Raw genomic sequence first — 17,151 nt, forward strand, 5'->3', positions numbered from 1 at the left:
TGATTGAATGTTCATCCAATAATGCAAAGTTCCTTTCTTGTCTGCAAACGTATTTGCTTCTACAAAAGAAAATAATCGTGTTGTTTTCTCATCTATCCCATCGCAGAAAAAGAAAGACAATCCGTCCAAGGACTGGTTCAAACATTTATTTTGATCGGAATTTGCATCTAGGAGTAATAATAAGTAAATAGATAAACATTTCTATATTTCAAACATGAAATGAAGTTACTCTATTTATTCCTCTAGTGACATGTGCACTGCAAGGAAGGCAGATTATTCTGACAGGGGCTACAACTTGCCAGTAGTACAAAGCAGTGGACAACAAGGGTAGCAGCGTCAGTCTCAGCTTCAGGACCATATCAGCATTGATGGAGTTGGAACACAAGACGTTTCTGCCCCATCTACTGGGTAACAGACAGGGTCTACACAGTCTTCAGTCATGCCCAACGTCAGTGTCACTGCAATTTCCACACGGCTCCTCGTCGCACGCGCACAATTGGCATTCGACAGGACTGGGTTGCATCAAGTCTATGCAGCCACTACAACACGGCACAGGGTTCCATTAAATCAAAGTTGGACTTTTCTTTTTCCTGCCCACGATCGAAGACGACATGTAAGAAGATCGAAGGCGACATGTAAGAAGACAAATTGGTATCGAGAGCAATGAACAAACAAATAGATTGATGTAAGGTTTAAAACTTATTTAAAGTCGTCCTACACAGCAAGCAAGGCAGTTTGTACAAAGCCTTTATACTGGGTTGGCACTGTTTCAACCATAACTTTTACTCCCTCCGTTCCAAAATATCAGAATTTGTGTGAACAGTGTCAAACTTAAAGAGGTTTGACTAAGCCAAGCCTAGAACTTCAAATATGTTGGAACATAGTCTGTTTCAGTCACAGCATATTATAGGACCATGTATCAGAATTGCTGGAGTTGGAACAAAAGTCTTTTGCTTACTCTTCTGCCCCATGTGCTGGGTAACAATAGTGCCCACACATTCCATCTCCAGGCATGGCAATGTCACTGTTGCTGGAATTTCCACACGGCGCCCCTTGTTCCACGCACAAGTGGCATTTGACAGGACTGGGTTGCAGCAACTGTATGCAACCACGACAACACGGCATAGGGTTCCATTAAATCAACCAGTAGATCAGCAGTATTTCCATGACCGCGGCGATTTTTTAGCTGCAAAGAAGAAAAACAACCATACGTTCGCGTGCTTGGCGGTGCGCAGACCTGAAGGAGGGAATATGACAGGCTATGCAACAATTCAAATATGTGTGAATTTCTGTTGCCTAGCTAGCTAGTTTCTTTGGCATGCTCAACTTTGTTCATGAGAGATTGGTCAACCGCAGGAGAGATGGTGCCGTAAACTAAAACTGTATTTCAATGAACAAGGTGATGAAATTGGGGGGCTGAGTTGTGCTTCTGTTATCCAGCAAAATAAAAACAAAAAAACTTGCCTTTTATGCCCCACCGGAATCAGAATGTTTATCAGCGACAATACTCATCCATAATGCATGTTACTGACAGCAGAATGAAACACATTTTTTCTCTAAAAATGTTTCCCAACAAGAAAAAGGCGGCCTTTTGTCACCTCTCGCAAACTTATTTGTATCAAGAATTTACTATTGAAGCAATATTTTCCATCAGAACTTATCAAGAGTAGTGCATAAACAAATAAACTTTTTTTCGCGAATACGCAGAGGATGCGTATCTCTGCATTGATAGAAGGAGAGTTTTACAGCATGAGGTTACAAGAGTTCACTAAGCCATGTACACAAGAAGGCACGGAAGTGAACTAGGAGCAGAAGACGTGGGGATGCTCAGCCCACAAACAAATAAACTGATGTAACATTCCAAACTTATTTGAAGTTGCTCCGCGCAGCAACCAAGGCAGTTTGTACAAAGCCTTTATACTGGGTTGGTACTTTTACAACCGTAACTTTTACAGTGCATCACTCCATGATATATACTTATACATGCATAAGTTATAGTACCACACATTGTATATATACCTCACACATCGTCTTCCTCTGACACCACACTCAATTCCTCCTCCGAGACCGCCGACAGCTCGGAAGTGAACTGGTAAGACTCCTCCACATGGATATGCCCTTCATCACAGAAAAAAGGCCTCGAAGGCATCTGTAGGCCATCAACCCCAGCCTCCAGGATCTCAATGACCTCGCTCATCGTCGGTCGATCACGAGATCTCATCTGAATACACCACAATCCGACAACGCATAGCTTCTTCTCTAGCTCATGCATGTCAACAGCAACATCAGATATCTCGCCCGCTTCTTCCTGAGTCAGCCGGTCGTACACCCATGAAGGGTAGTACGCCTGGCTTGAGGACCCCATGTTTGGATCTGCATTCCTTCTCCCACCGGCCATCTCCAGCAGCAACATCCCAAAGCTGTACACATCAGACTTGCTGGATATGACGCCGAAGCTCCGGGATATCATCTCAGGAGCTATGTAGCCGACGGTTCCCCGCATGGCGCTCAAAGGCACGAAACTGTCGCCCCTCGGGTACAGTTTGGCGAGTCCGAAATCGGCGACCTTCGGGACGAAATTGCTGTCGAGAAGGATGTTGTGCGGCTTGATATCAAAGTGTAGAATCTGCATGTCGCACCCCTGGTGTAGGTAGTTGATCCCCCTGGCAATGCCTAGAGCGATCTCGTTGAGCTTGTCCCATGAGAAGCTCTTCTCGGTAGAGAAGATGTACTTGTCCAGAGAACCATTGGGCATGTACTCGTAGACTAAGGCCCTTCGCATTTCCTCCGAGCAGAACCCCACTAAACGCACCACGTTGACATGGTGGATCCTGCCGATGGTGGAGACCTCGCTGATGAAATCTTCTCCATTGCAGTTTGAGTTGCCCTCTAGCATCTTCACGGCGACATGGACACCACCTGGAAGAAGCACACCCTTGTACACAGAGCCGTAGCCCCCTTGGCCCAATTTATCTCTGAAATGGCTTGTGACTGCAACTATATCTGTGTAGGAGTACCTCGCCGGGCCAATCATTTGTTGAATCCTGAGGAACTTCTCAACTGCATCAATTATGATCCTTGTTTTCATGTACTTGTAGGCTAGGAATATCCATACAGCCAGGGGTGCCAACAAGAACCTGCACAGTACTGCACAACAAGTCGACAGATATGGACATAAGTTAAAAGAATGTAAATTCTTTTTCGAACATCAAATGTGTATACAATTCTCACGTACCAAAAAAGAACTGGGGGATCGCAATAGCAGATACTAAAGTTGGAACAATCAAAAACAACTTTGTTGTGTAGTAGTAATCATAGTTAACCAACTTTGTTGTGTAGTAGTAATCATCGTTAGAGCTCCCAGTCATGCATTCTAAGAAGTGCACCTCACTCCAGAAAATAGCATGAGTCCAATTAACAATGCTTGTGCCAGATATTTGCTCCTTGAAGTAGCTGCAAATGATACAATTGAAAATAAATTATAATGCAGGCTGCCACCGTCAGGTTGGCTTAACAGCCCCAAGTCAATTCTTCAAGAGAATAGGGAGGTGAGAAACTAAACTCGGGAGGAAATGGAACGACAGGGTGATCACCTGATTGAATTGTTGAGGCATAAATTGATGTCCTTTCTTAACATCACAGAAGTAGAAGGCCTCCTGTAAATGGTGTCCACAGGAAATCATACAGTAAACCCCTTACTTATGAATTGTGTGATATCTGCATAACTTGCATTCTGTAGCTGTCCCCAATCAGAGGAGTACTCGTCAGTGTCGTTACCAAATGGAATCTCTCCCAGGTATCCACAGTAAGGTTCAAGATCTTCAACCGCACAATATGCATAATTAGACACCCAGACATAAACATGTGAATTTTTGGCACTCTGGCAAGCAACAGGCTTGTATGCACCTTTATTCATTACTGCTCTTGAACAATTAGCAAAACATGCTCTGTAATAACTCCGAGTGGCCAAATACCGAAAGCCAGGTGGTGAAACAGAATCAATTCCGCCCAAGTATCTACCAAAGTATCCACCAAAGTATCTACCAAAGTATCCACCAAAGTATCTACCAAAGTAAGGAAGGTGATTCCACAGTGGAAGAGGGCAGCTGCTACTAGTATCGAAGTTGGTGTCCATGACCGAGAAGTAGAAACCGGTGTAGTTGATGGCAGTCACATAGTATGTTCCAGTGTTGATGTGAATCGTAGCCTTGCCACCGGTGCAACCCAGCTCGTATGCTTCAACACCACAATCAAGAGGATCACCTCGCTGACGGAAAGGAGGCAATATGTCTCGGAGATGTCCACAGGAGAAAGGTGAGCACCCATAATCTCCTCCCTGGACATGCTCTGCTGCAAAAACTACAACGAGGGAGAAGACAGTTAAGGATTGTAGGGTAATAGAATGATGAGATGCACCAGGGTTCCCCATGAAAGCTTCACATATGCACTATGAACTTCATATCCTAGTTACTTATGTTATAGAGTACTAAGGGGGGCAAGGAATCGACATCAACTAGTTGATCATATCCAGCTGTATATACCAATTAATAGTGTGGTTGGGATACTGATTATGACTTCATTGGTATATACATGAAGTTCAGAACAAGAGGAAGATATTTCTCTCCCATTGTGTAGCTAGGAACAAAAGACGACTCGGGCTTGGAGTCTTCTGTCCCATGGCCGTTTTCTCCAGAGATGACAATGAAAACATATAAGAACTTCCACGCAATGCAAAATACCAATTGACACATATTTATTGCTCATGGCCGTTTTCTCCAGAGATGACAATGACAACATACAAGAACTTCCATGCAATGCAAAATGCCAATTGACACATATATTTATTGCAAAAACAACAAACGGGATAAGACAGTTAAGGCTTGTAGGGCAATACAATGATGAAATGCAACGGGGTTCCCCATGAAAGCTTCACAGACGCACTAGGGACATGATATCCTAGTTTGTTCTGTTAAGACTACCAAGGAGGGCAATGGATCGATATCGACTAGTTGATCATATCCAGCTGCATATACCAATTAATAGTGTGGTTGGGAACTTGGGATACTGATTATGACTTCATTGGTATATACACGACGTGCGAAATAGGAAGATATTCTCTCAATTGTGTAGCTAGGAACAGAAGACGACCCAGACTTGGAGTCTTCTGTCCCGTCATTTTTTCCAGAGATACTCGACGCTGTAGGATAGATTTTCCACACTGTGACAGCTGCCCATAGACTGCACAGTAGATAGTGGACTGAACCTGTGGCTTTAGTCTGATTGCGGACTTGGTTCAGCCCACTGCCAATAGACTAGACAGTGGACTGAACCAAGTCTGCAATCACACTAAAACCACAAGAGCTCATCCTCAGGCGCTGGACAGTTCGACCGTGGCCGTGGCCGCAGCCGCTATGTCTGGCAGCATGATGAGAATAAGCCAGGTGGTGAAACAAAATAAATTCCGCCGTGGCCGTAGCTTTGAGAGACCAAATACCGAAATCCAGGTGGTGAAACAGAATCAATTCCACTATAGTAACCAAAGTAGTAAGAGCATGATTCCACTGTGGAAGAGGGCAGCTTTTTTCTCGAAAAGGAGGATTACCCCCGGCCTCTGCATCAAGCGAAGAAGAGGGCAGCTGCTACTGGTGCTGAAGGTGGGATCCATGGCCCAAAAGTAGAAGCCGGGTAGTTGATGGTAGTCACATAGTATGTTTCTGTTGATGTGAATCGTAACCTTGCTACTGATACAACTCAGCTCGTATGCTTGAATGCCGCACTGCAGAGGATCACCTTACCAACTGAACCTGTAACTCATGTTCTTGTCTCTTTATACAAATCATCCCAGCTATATCGGAGCGTTTGAGATATACTTTAAATAAATGAATGGTTTGCATAATGGTGACAGCTACGCTTGTGCAAATGTTGCAAATAATTTGGGTGCTTCCCAAATATTACAACGAAGTCGTGTCCGATGGTTCGGTGTTAAGTCTCGATCTAAAACATCGCAAGAGAGAAGTCGGTTTACTTATTCACCATTTAGCAAAGTGACAAAATAAAATATTCAAGTTAAATTATTTAATTAAATTAAATCAAACTTTAAATAGGGAAAAGTTCTGGGATGTTCTCATCCCGTGATCCAGGATGAGAAGGGGAAAGAGGGTTCGTGTACGAATATTCGCGGTCCATATTGATTACACCACTAACAAATAGTCCTTGCATCATATTGAACATGAGATCCTTCCATTGAAAGGTTGATGGCGCAACTAAACTATTAGGTTGGTCAAGCGAATGTCCCCACGATGAAATCTTAAATCATGCTAGACTCAACTTCAGTCGAAATACAAAAATATAAGGAACAAAAACAAAAGGGATTAGAGCTCTCGGACTGACACAACTCTCCCCAAATTATAAGAGTCTTGCCACAAGATTCAGAAAGAAAAAAAGAGGAAGAGGTTTGGCTATAAGTTGCTTCTTTGACAAAGAAGTGATACCAAAGAACCTTGGGAGTTTGAAAAACTTGAAAAAAAAACATGAAAGACAAGAAAAGAATTTGAAACGCTCCGGGTGAAAAGAGGGTGAAGGGACACGACAAGAACTTTCGCAAGAAGGGAATAAAACTTCGAGAGAAAGCAAAACACGATTGCTTACGAAACAAATGACTAGTGAGCACCCATATTCTCCACCCTGTGCATGATCTGCGGTAAAAACTGCAAATGACGGAGAAGACAGTGAAGGATTGCAAAGTAATAGAAGGATGAAATGCACCAGAGTTCCCCATGAAAGATTCACAGATGCACTAGGGACTTGATATCCTATTTAGTTCTGTTATTAAGAGTACTGATTAATCACTGGGCAAGGGGTCGACATCGACAAGTTGATCATATCCAGCTGTATATGTCAATTAATAGTGTGAGTAGGCACTGGTATATGCATGACGTGCAGAAGAGGGAAATATGCTCTCGATTGTGTAGCTAGGAGCAGAAGACGACCCAGACTTGGAGTCTTGTGTCCCGTCACTGTAATTCATTTTTTGCAGGGATTCTCCTCATCCTCAAGCCTATAGACGAATAAGTGCTGTTTCTTTTTGCACTTCTTCTTCTTCCTCTTGCTCAATATCTTGGTACAGCAGTACAGAAAGATGAGTAAATTACTTGCCATAGCACTCCTGCTGCTGTCTCTGATCAACCACAGAATCTACTTGGCCACGGCATGGGATGATAAAGATTTCTTCAAATACTGCCCACCGTCCAACTGCAGCCAACATGGTCCAGAGGTCAGGTTTCCTTTCTGCCTTGAATCCAGCAATAAATCGTCGTCATCATCATCATCATGTGGATGTGCCGGCAGATCAATCAGGAAGTTAGCATGCTCTGGTCAAGACACCATCCTAGTTCACCCAGTTCTTGGCCCATACAATGTCAGCGCCATAGATTACATATATTCTTCCATGAAGATCATCCCGCTTGTAGACCCCTGTATGGTGCTACAGCAGAAGCTCGTCATCTCCAGAAGCTCGTCATCTCCACAGGTTGATGTTATCAACGATGAGAAGCCAAGTCTTCAATTTTTCGAATGGACTTCTACTGCCCTAGTACGCTGTTCAAGAGAGTTCACACCTGGTGTTGCCGATAGAATTGCTGGCCCAGTCTCCTGCATTAGCAACACAACCCACTTCTTGTATTTGGTGGCTGGCTATGAAGACATGTCTCTTCTTCCGTTGGACTGCAAGGTCGTCCCACTCTCAGATGGTGTCGGTGGCGGCCTGATACCCATGTATGAGTTTGACGACCCAACGTCAGACAAGCTCTCAGTGTCCTTCAAGGAACGCACAGAGAGAATGCTCAGTTTTGCTGAGACGACAGTGTATTTGTTTAATTACTTTTGCGCAGAATGTGAACGCAGTGGGGGACGCTGCGCGTTCAGCTCACAAAGGGATAGACGATTCTGCATGCCAGGCCCACATGGTATGAGTCAAAAACCATATATAACATCATTCTTTTTTATTCTGTACTAAAGTTGTGAAATCAATTAGGATTTTACTATACAATTTACTCATTCTACAGCTCCATGTGTTTGAATCTCCATGGGATTTTCGGTCAACTAAGCTTTTTTCAAAATTAGCATCACAAATCCTGCTCGAGCAATCACACTGAAGGACCTGGACAAAAACCTGAGCAGTAGTCCAGCAGGAAAAAAAATGTTTTGTTCATCTATCAGACACTACCGGCCTTAAATAATCTGGAACTCTTTAGTCATTACTTATTCTACAAATTTCTATGCAACACTCAATTAACATGCATGGCTGCTCCTGCTGCTGCGCTTGAGGGAGCGGGGATTGATGGAATTTGGGCAGGTTTAGAGGGAGCGGCGAATTGGGGAGGACAGAGCAGAGTAAGGGAGAGAACCGACTGCCACTGAGTGCACATGCATGTGACTGCAGGCATTTTCTGAACAAAAGTTGCCCACTCAGTCAAAGGGCCTTAAGTTGACTCTAACTGCTATATGCATGGCAAAAATGTTAGAAAAACTAATAGGCCAGTCACTGTCATAAATAGCACCAAAACAATACAAATTTCCCTAAAAAGGAAATTGGGTTGATAAGTTGCGACAGATTTTCTCTCTCTCTCTTCTAGAAAAGGCATCCATAAATAGCATGGTATATTTGTTCCTGATATACTAGGGCAAGGTACTGCAGCCACGGTAGACAACACTCAATTTGTCTGTTCTACATTTGTTTGTAAATATAACTCCTTGTTGCTTATCTTATTCTCTTTCTTGGTATTTGCAGGTTCACGTATCAAAGTCATTGCAGGTACTGCTCTATCAGTGTCTTTTTAACTACAAAATGTAAAAGGAAAAATTAAAGCTTTCTTTTGTACAAATTCTTATTACTCTGACTCTTGACATCCTCTTATCATAACAAATAGTACTAAATAACGGCATTTAAGTCCTGGTGCAATGTGCTGATGACGTATTGTTTGCTTATTCAGCTACATCATCGGTGGCTGCATTTGTTGTTCTTTTGTTGACGGTGGCCACTGTGCTTTATCTTTCACTCAAGACAAGATATAATGCGGAGATACATATGAAGGTTGAAATGTTTCTCAAGACATATGGAACATCAAAACCGACAAGGTACACTTTCTCTGAAGTTAAGAAGATGGCACGACGGTTTAAGGAAAAAGTAGGGCAGGGAGGATTTGGAAGTGTGTACAAAGGCGAGCTACCAAATGGAGTGCCTGTGGCAGTCAAGATGCTAGAGAACTCTACAGGAGAGGGAGAATCATTCATCAATGAAGTTGCAACCATCGGATTAATCCACCATGCCAATATCGTCCGCCTCCTGGGGTTTTGTTCCGAAGGGATGAGACGGGCTCTTATTTATGAATTCATGCCTAATGAGTCACTAGAGAAATACATATTCTCTGATGACTCTAATATTTTTCAGAATCTTCTAGTACCAGAGAAGCTCCTAGATATTGCTTTAGGCATCGCCCGAGGTATGGAGTACTTACATCAAGGGTGCAACCAGCGCATCCTCCACTTTGACATCAAGCCTCACAATATCTTGCTGGATTACAACTTCAATCCAAAGATCTCAGACTTTGGCCTGGCCAAGTTGTGTGCAAGGGACCAAAGCATCGTCACCTTAACAGCAGCAAGAGGCACAATGGGCTATATTGCACCAGAGCTATACTCTCGGAACTTTGGGGGAGTATCGTACAAGTCAGACGTGTACAGTTTCGGCATGCTGGTGCTAGAAATGGTGAGCGGGAGGAGGAATTTAGACCCAAGAATCGGGAGCCAGGACGATGTTTACCTCCCTGAGTGGATCTACGAGAAAGTGATCAATGGGGAGGAGTTGGCGCTTACTTTGGAAACGACTCAAGAAGAGAAAGACAAGGTGAGGCAGCTGGCTATGGCGGCACTGTGGTGCATCCAGTGGAACCCGAGAAACCGGCCGTCGATGACAAAGGTCGTGAACATGTTAACGGGGAGGCTGCAGAGTTTGCAGATGCCCCCGAAGCCTTTTGTCTCATATGAAAATGAACCTATGCCATAAATCAAAACAGGGACTACCATACTCTGTCAACATTCAGGGACTACCATGCTCTGTCAACACTGTATTTCTATACTTTCAGTCCATATAATAGGTCTGGAGATGTATGAATAATCACTGGTCACTACCATTGTAATAGTACTCTACTAGTTGTTTGCAAGACATGCAGATTCACAATTGGACTTGTATTTTAACAGCTACGCCCATATTTATCTTCAAAAGTAGCAAATACTCTGTTGATTACCTTATTCTGCCTCCACTCCCATATTTCTCTGCATATGACAGTTAGTAGATCTCCTCTTATGATGTCCTTTGGAGCACAAAGTGAATGTGATCCACATTCACTCGTTTCACTTATCTCATCTGCAATTCGATAAAATGACATCAAACATCCACATCAATTGGAGCTTCACTTATTTGCAAGATAGGCAGATTACCTTATTCGATCTCCACTCGCATACTTCTCTGCATTGCAGTCCGTCCACATCTGACAATTAGTGGATCTCCTCTTTGCACTTTAACATAGATTAAAATCGCGGGAGAAACGATTTCACAGCGGCCTCTCCCAGCAGCTATAGCGGCCGCCATAGCGGGCAATCGGAGCAAATAGCGGAAATTTTTCTGGTGGAAGAGATGATTTCTAAAGGGTTTGCTCATTGTTGAGCCATTTAGAGGGATTTGTGGGGGATTTTGCGGCAGCAGCCATAGCGTAGCGGCGAGGCTCCCGGCTAGCTATAGCGCAGTTATAGCGGCTATTTCGTGGGCTATTTGAATCTATGACTTTAAGTGATATCTGACGGAGCTTTTCCTGTCCAGCACAAGGTGAATGTGATCCAGGTTCACTTACTTCACTTGTGTCGTCTGCAACTCGATAAAATGGCATCGATGCATCAAACATCCACATCAATTCGAGCTTCACTTATTTCATCATCAGTATAATAACAAACTAATAAGGAGTAGGTCCGAAACTGTGGGAGGGATCGAAAATCTGAGGAGTGATGTACCTCTTGTTCTTGAAATGTGTGTGTGAGAGAGAGGAATCGAATCGCGGCTGCTGCTCCTTGCTGCGGTTGCGGACTGCTGCTACCTGACCGCTGATTCAGTCACCGATGTGGAGGGCGACGGCCGGGGGTCACCTCCCTGCCGGCTGCTCTTGCTGGGCTGGGGAAACCGGCACATGCTTGCTAACGTTGGAAGCGGACGGGCGGCGGAAGTCGTGGGCGAAGAACCGTGGAGGCGGCTGGGACGGATGAGAATGGTGGATATAGGATCCCCGGCCAGAAAGGCAGTTTGTGACAAAGCAGTGGATAACAACAATAGTAGCTTCAGTCTCAGGACCATATATCAGCACTGCTGTTGTTCGAGAACATCAGCAGTGTCCCATCTACTATGTAACTGACAATGCTTTCAACTGTCAGCATTACTGAAATTTCCAAGCGGAACCCCTCGTTGCACTGCGCACAGGTGGCATTTACATGACGGGGTTGCACCAAGCCTATGCAGCCACCCTGCATAAGATCGAAGACTACATGCAAGAAGATCAGCCTTGGCTCTGGTTCTTGAAGGCAAATTATGTAGTTCCATGACCACCATGATTTCTTAGCTGCAAAGAAGAAGAAAAACTATATGTATCTTCGGGGTACTTGGTGGTGCGCAGTTCTGAAGGGGAGAATATTTGTTTAGTTTCTGCTGAGATGAGAGGCTCTGCAACAATGCAAATATTTGTTTAGTTTCTGCTGCCTAGCTAGTTTCTGTGGCATACTGAACTTTGTTCATGAGAGCATGCATGGCCATATGATGCTGGAAACTCGACCTGGATTGATGTTGTTGTAAGCCAAAACTGTAGCAAATCCACTGCAACTTACAGATTGGCGATCTGCTGCCGATTTGCTGGCTTCCAGGAGCTGAATTCTGCCGCCACCGAGACCTTGATGTCCTCCTAGAGTCCCTTGAGTAGCTACTTGAGACCAGCTTTGGTGAGGCTCCATCGCATCCCATTGTAGTCAATCTGCTCACAGCTCACTGTGGCCGTGTCTCGATGGTAGATGTCGCCATAGCGGTGTTGGTGGTGGGGGGAATTTCTGGCTCTGAATACCAAGTGTTAGCACGGCAATAGTTCACTGGGTGGAATTCAGAGAACTAGAGTATTCGTTTCTGAATCACTCGATTACAAGCACACTGGTGCTGAATTGGAGAACAAGAAATAGAAGGAAAGGTTGAGAGCCAGGTAGTTGGTAGCTGCCGTTGTTGCCATGCTGTGATCGAACTTCGATGCCTGCAGCTGATGTGACGGATTCTTCACTGATCCATCTTTCAAACTTTTCAGTCTGTGTATTGCCGTTATCACTTGTAATCTGTATAAGATGTAACCATTGCTCTGCAATATTCTGTCGGCATGAATGCATGATGGAACTTTGTTCATGAGAGCATGGCCATATGCTGCTTGAAACCCGATCTGGAATTATGTTGCTGTAAACTAAAACTGTGTTCATATTATTTTTTTGGTCTTATTTGTCGCACTGGAATCGGAATGTAAGTTAGCTTTCAGTGATTTTGATGGAATGTCCTCTGTTTTTCTAAGAAAAGAAACAAAGTTGTCCAAACAAAGATTTGTTTTTCCAGAAAGGAATATTTTCTCTCTCTCTCTCTCACCTTTCCCATCACAGGGGAAATCCTGCCTCAAGTGGTTCGAACATCTTTTTTTTTGTCTTGTCGGTCGGAACTTGCATCTATAATAGTAATAAGTAAATAAGCAATTGTGTAATTTAAAATTTAACTGAAATTACTCGATTTGTGTTCCTCTATGACAAGTGCAGATCCATGAAGGCAGTATGTGACAGGGGCTGCCATATACTCCCTCCGTCCAGAAATATTTATCGGAGAAATGAATGTATCTAGATGTATTTTAATTCTAGATACATCCATTTTTATCCATTTATGCGACAAGTAATTCCGGACGGAGGGAGTAGTACAAAGCAAAGTAGTGGACAACAACAATGGCAACTTCAGGACCACATCAGCATTTCTGGAATTGGAACAGAAGACTCTTCCGCCCCGTCTACTGGGTAACTGATAGTGTCCACACATTCTTCAGACTTGGCCAACATCAGTGTTACTGGAATTTCCACGCGGCGCTCCTCATCACACGCGCACAAGTGGCATTCGGCAGGACTGGGTTGCACCAAGTCTATGCAGCCACTACAGCACGGCAGGGGGTTCCATTAAATTAGATTTGGAATTTTCTTTTTCCTGCCTACGATCGAAGGCGACATGTAAGGAAGATCAGCTGTGGCCGGTGGCTCTGGTTATCAAATGCAATTATGTAGTTCAATGACCGCGGTGATTTCTTAGCAGCAAAGAGGAAAAAAGAACTATTTATCTATGTCTTCGCGCCTTGCGGGTGCACAATCCTGAAGGGGAGAATGTGAGGGACTCTGCAACGATGCCAATTATGCAACTGGAAACATAACCTGGAATGATGTTGCTGTACACTAAAACTGCACTTCAGTAAATTCGTGATGAAACTGGAGACCAATGGTTTTATGGATGTATCATATGCAAAATACAAAATGTATGCAAGCTAGCTTCTCAGTGACAATCTTCCATCCATAAACTGCATGTTACTGCCTGCAGAATGAAATACAAATTTTCTCTGAAAATGTTTCTCAATAAGAAAAAGGCGGTCTTTTGTCACCTCTCACAAAGTTATTTGTATCAAGAACTGGTATCAAGAATTTGTTGTTCAAGCAATATTTTCCATCAGAATTTATCGAGAGTAATGAACAAACAAATATATGGATGTAAGATGTCAACCTTATTTGATGAAGTTGCTCTGCACAGCAAGCAAGGCAGTTTGTACAAAGCATTTATACTGGGTTGGTACTGTTACAACCATAACTTTTACAAATAAGCGCATCACTCCATGATACATACATATACACGCACATATTGTATATATACCTCACACGTCGTCTTCCTCTGACACCACACTCAATTCCTCCTCCGAGACCGCCGACAGCTCGGAAGTGAACTGATAAGAGTCCTCCACATGGATGTGCCCTTCGTCGCAGAAAAACGGCCTCGAAGGCATCTGCAGGCCATCAGCCCCAGCCTCCAGGATCTCAATGACCTCGCTCATCGTCGGCCGATCACGAGATCTCATTTGAATACACCACAATCCGACAACACATAGCTTCTTCTCCAGCTCATGCATGTCATTAGCAACAGCAGATATCTCGCCTGCTTCTTCCCGAGTCAGCCGGTCGTACACCCAGGACGGGTAGTACGCCTGGCTGGAGGAACCCATGTTTGGATCAGCGTTCCTTCTCCCGCCGGCCATCTCCAGCAGCAACATCCCGAAGCTGTACACGTCGGACTTGCTGGATATAACACCGAAGCCCCGGGATATCATCTCGGGGGCTATGTAGCCGACGGTTCCCCGCATGGCGCTCAAAGGCACGAAAGTGTCACCCCTCGGGTACAGTTTGGCGAGTCCGAAATCGGCGACCTTCGGGATGAAATTGCTGTCGAGAAGGATGTTGTGCGGCTTGATGTCAAAGTGTAGAATCTGCATGTCACACCCTTGATGTAAGTAGTTGATCCCCCTGGCAATGCCCAAAGCGATCTCATTGAACTTGTCCCATGAGAAGCTCTTCTCGGTAGAGAAGATGTACTTGTCCAGAGAACCATTGGGCATGTACTCGTAGACTAAGGCCCTTCGCATTTCCTCCGAGCAGAACCCCACCAAACGCACAACGTTGACATGGTGGATCCTGCCGATGGTGGAGACCTCGCTGATGAAATCTTCTCCATTGCAGTTTGAGTTGCCCTCTAGCATCTTCACGGCGACATGGACACCGCCTGGAAGAAGCACACCCTTGTACACAGAGCCGTAGCCCCCTTGGCCCAATTTATCTCTGAAATGGCTTGTGACTGCAACTATATCTGTGTAGGAGTACCTCGCCGGGCCAATCATTTGTTGAATCCTGAGGAACTTCTCAACTGCATCAATTATGATCCTTGTTTTCATGTACTTGTAGGCTAGGAATATCCATACAGCCAGGGGTGCCAACAAGAACCTGCACAGTACTGCACAACAAGTCGACAGATATGGACATAAGTTAAAAGAATGTAAATTCTTTTTCGAGCGTCAAATGTGTATACAATTCTCACGTACCAAAAAAGAACTGGAGGATAGCAATAGCAGATACTAAGGTTGCAGCAATCAAAAACAACTTTGTTGTGTAGTAGTAATCATCGTTAGAGCTCCCAGTCATGCATTCTAAGAAGTGCACCTCACTCCAGAAAATAGCATGAGTCCAATTAACAATGCTTGTGCCAGATATTTGCTCCTTGAAGTAGCTGCAAATGATACAATTGAAAATAAATTATAATGCAGGCTGCCACCGTCAGGTTGGCTTAACAGCCCCAAGTCAATTCTTCAAGAGAATAGGGAGGTGAGAAACTAAACTCGGGAGGAAATGGAACAACAGGGTGATCACCTGATTGAACTGTTGAGGCATAAATTGATGTTCTTTCTTAACATCACAAAAGTAGAAGGCCTCCTGTAAATGTTGTCCACAGGAAATCGGACAGTAAACCCCTTACTTATGAATTGTGTGATATCTGCATAACTTGCATTCTGCAGCTGTCGCCAATCAGGAGAATACTTGTTACCAAATGGAATCTCTGCCAGGTATCCACAATAAGGTTCAAGATCTTCAACCGCACAGTACGTGTAATTAGACACCCAGACATAAACATGTGAATTTTTGGCACTCAGGCAAGCAACAGGCTTGTATGCACTTTTATTCATTACTGCTCTTGAACAATTAGCAAAACATGCTCTGTCATAACTCCGAGTGGCCAAATACCGAAAGCCAGGTGGTGAAACTGAATCAATTCCGCCCAAGTATCTACCAACGTATCCACCAAAGTATCCACCAAAGTAAGGAAGGTGATTCCACAGTGGAAGAGGGCAGCTGCTACTAGTATCAAAGTTGGTGTCCATGACCGAGAAGTAGAAACCGGTGTAGTTGATGGCAGTCACATAGTATGTTCCAGTGTTGATGTGAATCGTAGCCTTGCCACTGGTGCAACCCAGCTCGTATGCTTCAACACCACAATCAAGAGGATCACCTCGCTGACGGAAAGGAGGCAATATGTCTCGGAGATGTCCACAGGAGAAAGGTGAGCACCCATAATCTCCTCCCTGGACATGATCTGCTGCAAAAACTACAACGAGGGAGAAGACAGTTAAGGATTGTAGGGTAATAGAATGATGAGATGCACCAGGGTTCCCCATGAAAGCTTCACATATGCACTATGGACTTCATATCCTAGTTACTTATGTTATAGAGTACTAAGGGGGGCAAGGAATCGACATCAACTAGTTGATCATATCCAGCTGTATATACCAATTAATAGTGTGGTTGGGATACTGATTATGACTTCATTGGTATATACATGAAGTTCAGAACAAGAGGAAGATATTTCTCTCCCATTGTGTAGCTAGGAACAAAAGACGACTCGGGCTTGGAGTCTTCTGTCCCGTGGTCGTTTTCTCCAGAGATGACATACAAGAACTTTCAGGCAATGCAAAATACCAATTGACACATATTTATTGCTCATGGCCGTTTTATCCAGAGATTACAGTGACAACATACAAGAACTTCCACGCAATGCAAAATGCAAATTGACACATATTTATTGCAAAATTGCAACGCGGGATAAGGCAGTTAAGGCTTGTAGGGCAATACAATGATGAAATGCAACGGGGTTCCCCATGAAAGCTTCACAGACGCACTAGGGACATGATATCCTAGTTTGTTCTGTTAAGACTACCGAGGAGGGCAATGGATCGATATCTACTAGTTGATCATATCCAGCTGCATATACCAATTAATAGTGTGGTTGGGAACTTGGGATACTGATTATGACTTCATTGGTATATACACGACGTGTGAAATAGGAAGATATTCTCTCAATTGTGTAGCTAGGAACAGAAGACGACCCAGTCTTGGAGTCTTCTGTCCCGTCATTTTTTCCAGAGATACTCGACGCGTAGGCTAGATTTTCCACACTGTGACAGC

General features: G+C 44.0%; 2 protein-coding genes and 1 pseudogene across 3 annotated transcripts; 1 reads left to right on the plus strand and 2 right to left on the minus strand.

The window, feature by feature from the left end:
• Nucleotides 1-1,714: 1,714 nt before the first annotated feature.
• On the minus strand, nucleotides 1,715-16,474 carry LOC123103518 (LEAF RUST 10 DISEASE-RESISTANCE LOCUS RECEPTOR-LIKE PROTEIN KINASE-like 2.3). 2 transcript variants are annotated; one of them, XM_044525141.1, is made up of 4 exons: nucleotides 15,562-16,474; nucleotides 15,237-15,421; nucleotides 14,015-15,148; nucleotides 1,715-2,013 (listed from the first exon to the last, which is right to left on the minus strand). In XM_044525141.1, exons 1-3 carry the CDS (start codon nucleotides 16,362-16,364, stop codon nucleotides 14,022-14,024), a joined length of 2,115 nt encoding a protein of 704 aa, XP_044381076.1. In that variant the 5' UTR covers nucleotides 16,365-16,474; the 3' UTR covers nucleotides 1,715-2,013; nucleotides 14,015-14,021. The 2 variants fall into 2 exon arrangements, with proteins under 2 accessions (XP_044381076.1, XP_044381068.1); XM_044525133.1 differs by lacking the exon at nucleotides 1,715-2,013 and having other exon boundaries at nucleotides 13,735-15,148.
• On the minus strand, nucleotides 1,992-4,644 carry LOC123103488 (LEAF RUST 10 DISEASE-RESISTANCE LOCUS RECEPTOR-LIKE PROTEIN KINASE-like 2.3; annotated as a pseudogene).
• On the plus strand, nucleotides 6,722-10,289 carry LOC123103543 (rust resistance kinase Lr10-like). Its single transcript, XM_044525162.1, has 3 exons — nucleotides 6,722-7,964; nucleotides 8,789-8,812; nucleotides 8,991-10,289. The coding sequence occupies exons 1-3, from the start codon at nucleotides 7,139-7,141 to the stop codon at nucleotides 10,061-10,063; spliced, it is 1,923 nt and encodes a 640-aa protein (XP_044381097.1). The 5' UTR covers nucleotides 6,722-7,138; the 3' UTR covers nucleotides 10,064-10,289.
• Nucleotides 16,475-17,151: the final 677 nt, after the last annotated feature.

Source organism: Triticum aestivum, chromosome 1B, assembly GCF_018294505.1.
Source record: "Triticum aestivum cultivar Chinese Spring chromosome 1B, IWGSC CS RefSeq v2.1, whole genome shotgun sequence".
Classification (NCBI taxonomy): domain Eukaryota; kingdom Viridiplantae; phylum Streptophyta; class Magnoliopsida; order Poales; family Poaceae; genus Triticum; species Triticum aestivum.

What these genes read in the sequence shown, in the direction of transcription:
- LOC123103518 (XM_044525141.1), bottom strand. Translation starts at nt 16,364, where the DNA reads ATGGGGAACCCTGGTGCATCTCATCATTCTATTACCCTACAATCCTTA. An exon ending in TGCCTCAACAGTTCAATCAG is followed by an intron (nt 15,422 to 15,561) that starts GTGATCACCCTG and finishes TATCATTTGCAG; the next exon opens with CTACTTCAAGGAGCAAATAT. An exon ending in TATCCTCCAGTTCTTTTTTG is followed by an intron (nt 15,149 to 15,236) that starts GTACGTGAGAAT and finishes CTTGTTGTGCAG; the next exon opens with TACTGTGCAGGTTCTTGTTG.
- LOC123103543 (XM_044525162.1), top strand. Translation starts at nt 7,139, where the DNA reads ATGAGTAAATTACTTGCCATAGCACTCCTGCTGCTGTCTCTGATCAAC. An exon ending in CTGCATGCCAGGCCCACATG is followed by an intron (nt 7,965 to 8,788) that starts GTATGAGTCAAA and finishes TGGTATTTGCAG; the next exon opens with GTTCACGTATCAAAGTCATT. An exon ending in ACGTATCAAAGTCATTGCAG is followed by an intron (nt 8,813 to 8,990) that starts GTACTGCTCTAT and finishes TTGCTTATTCAG; the next exon opens with CTACATCATCGGTGGCTGCA.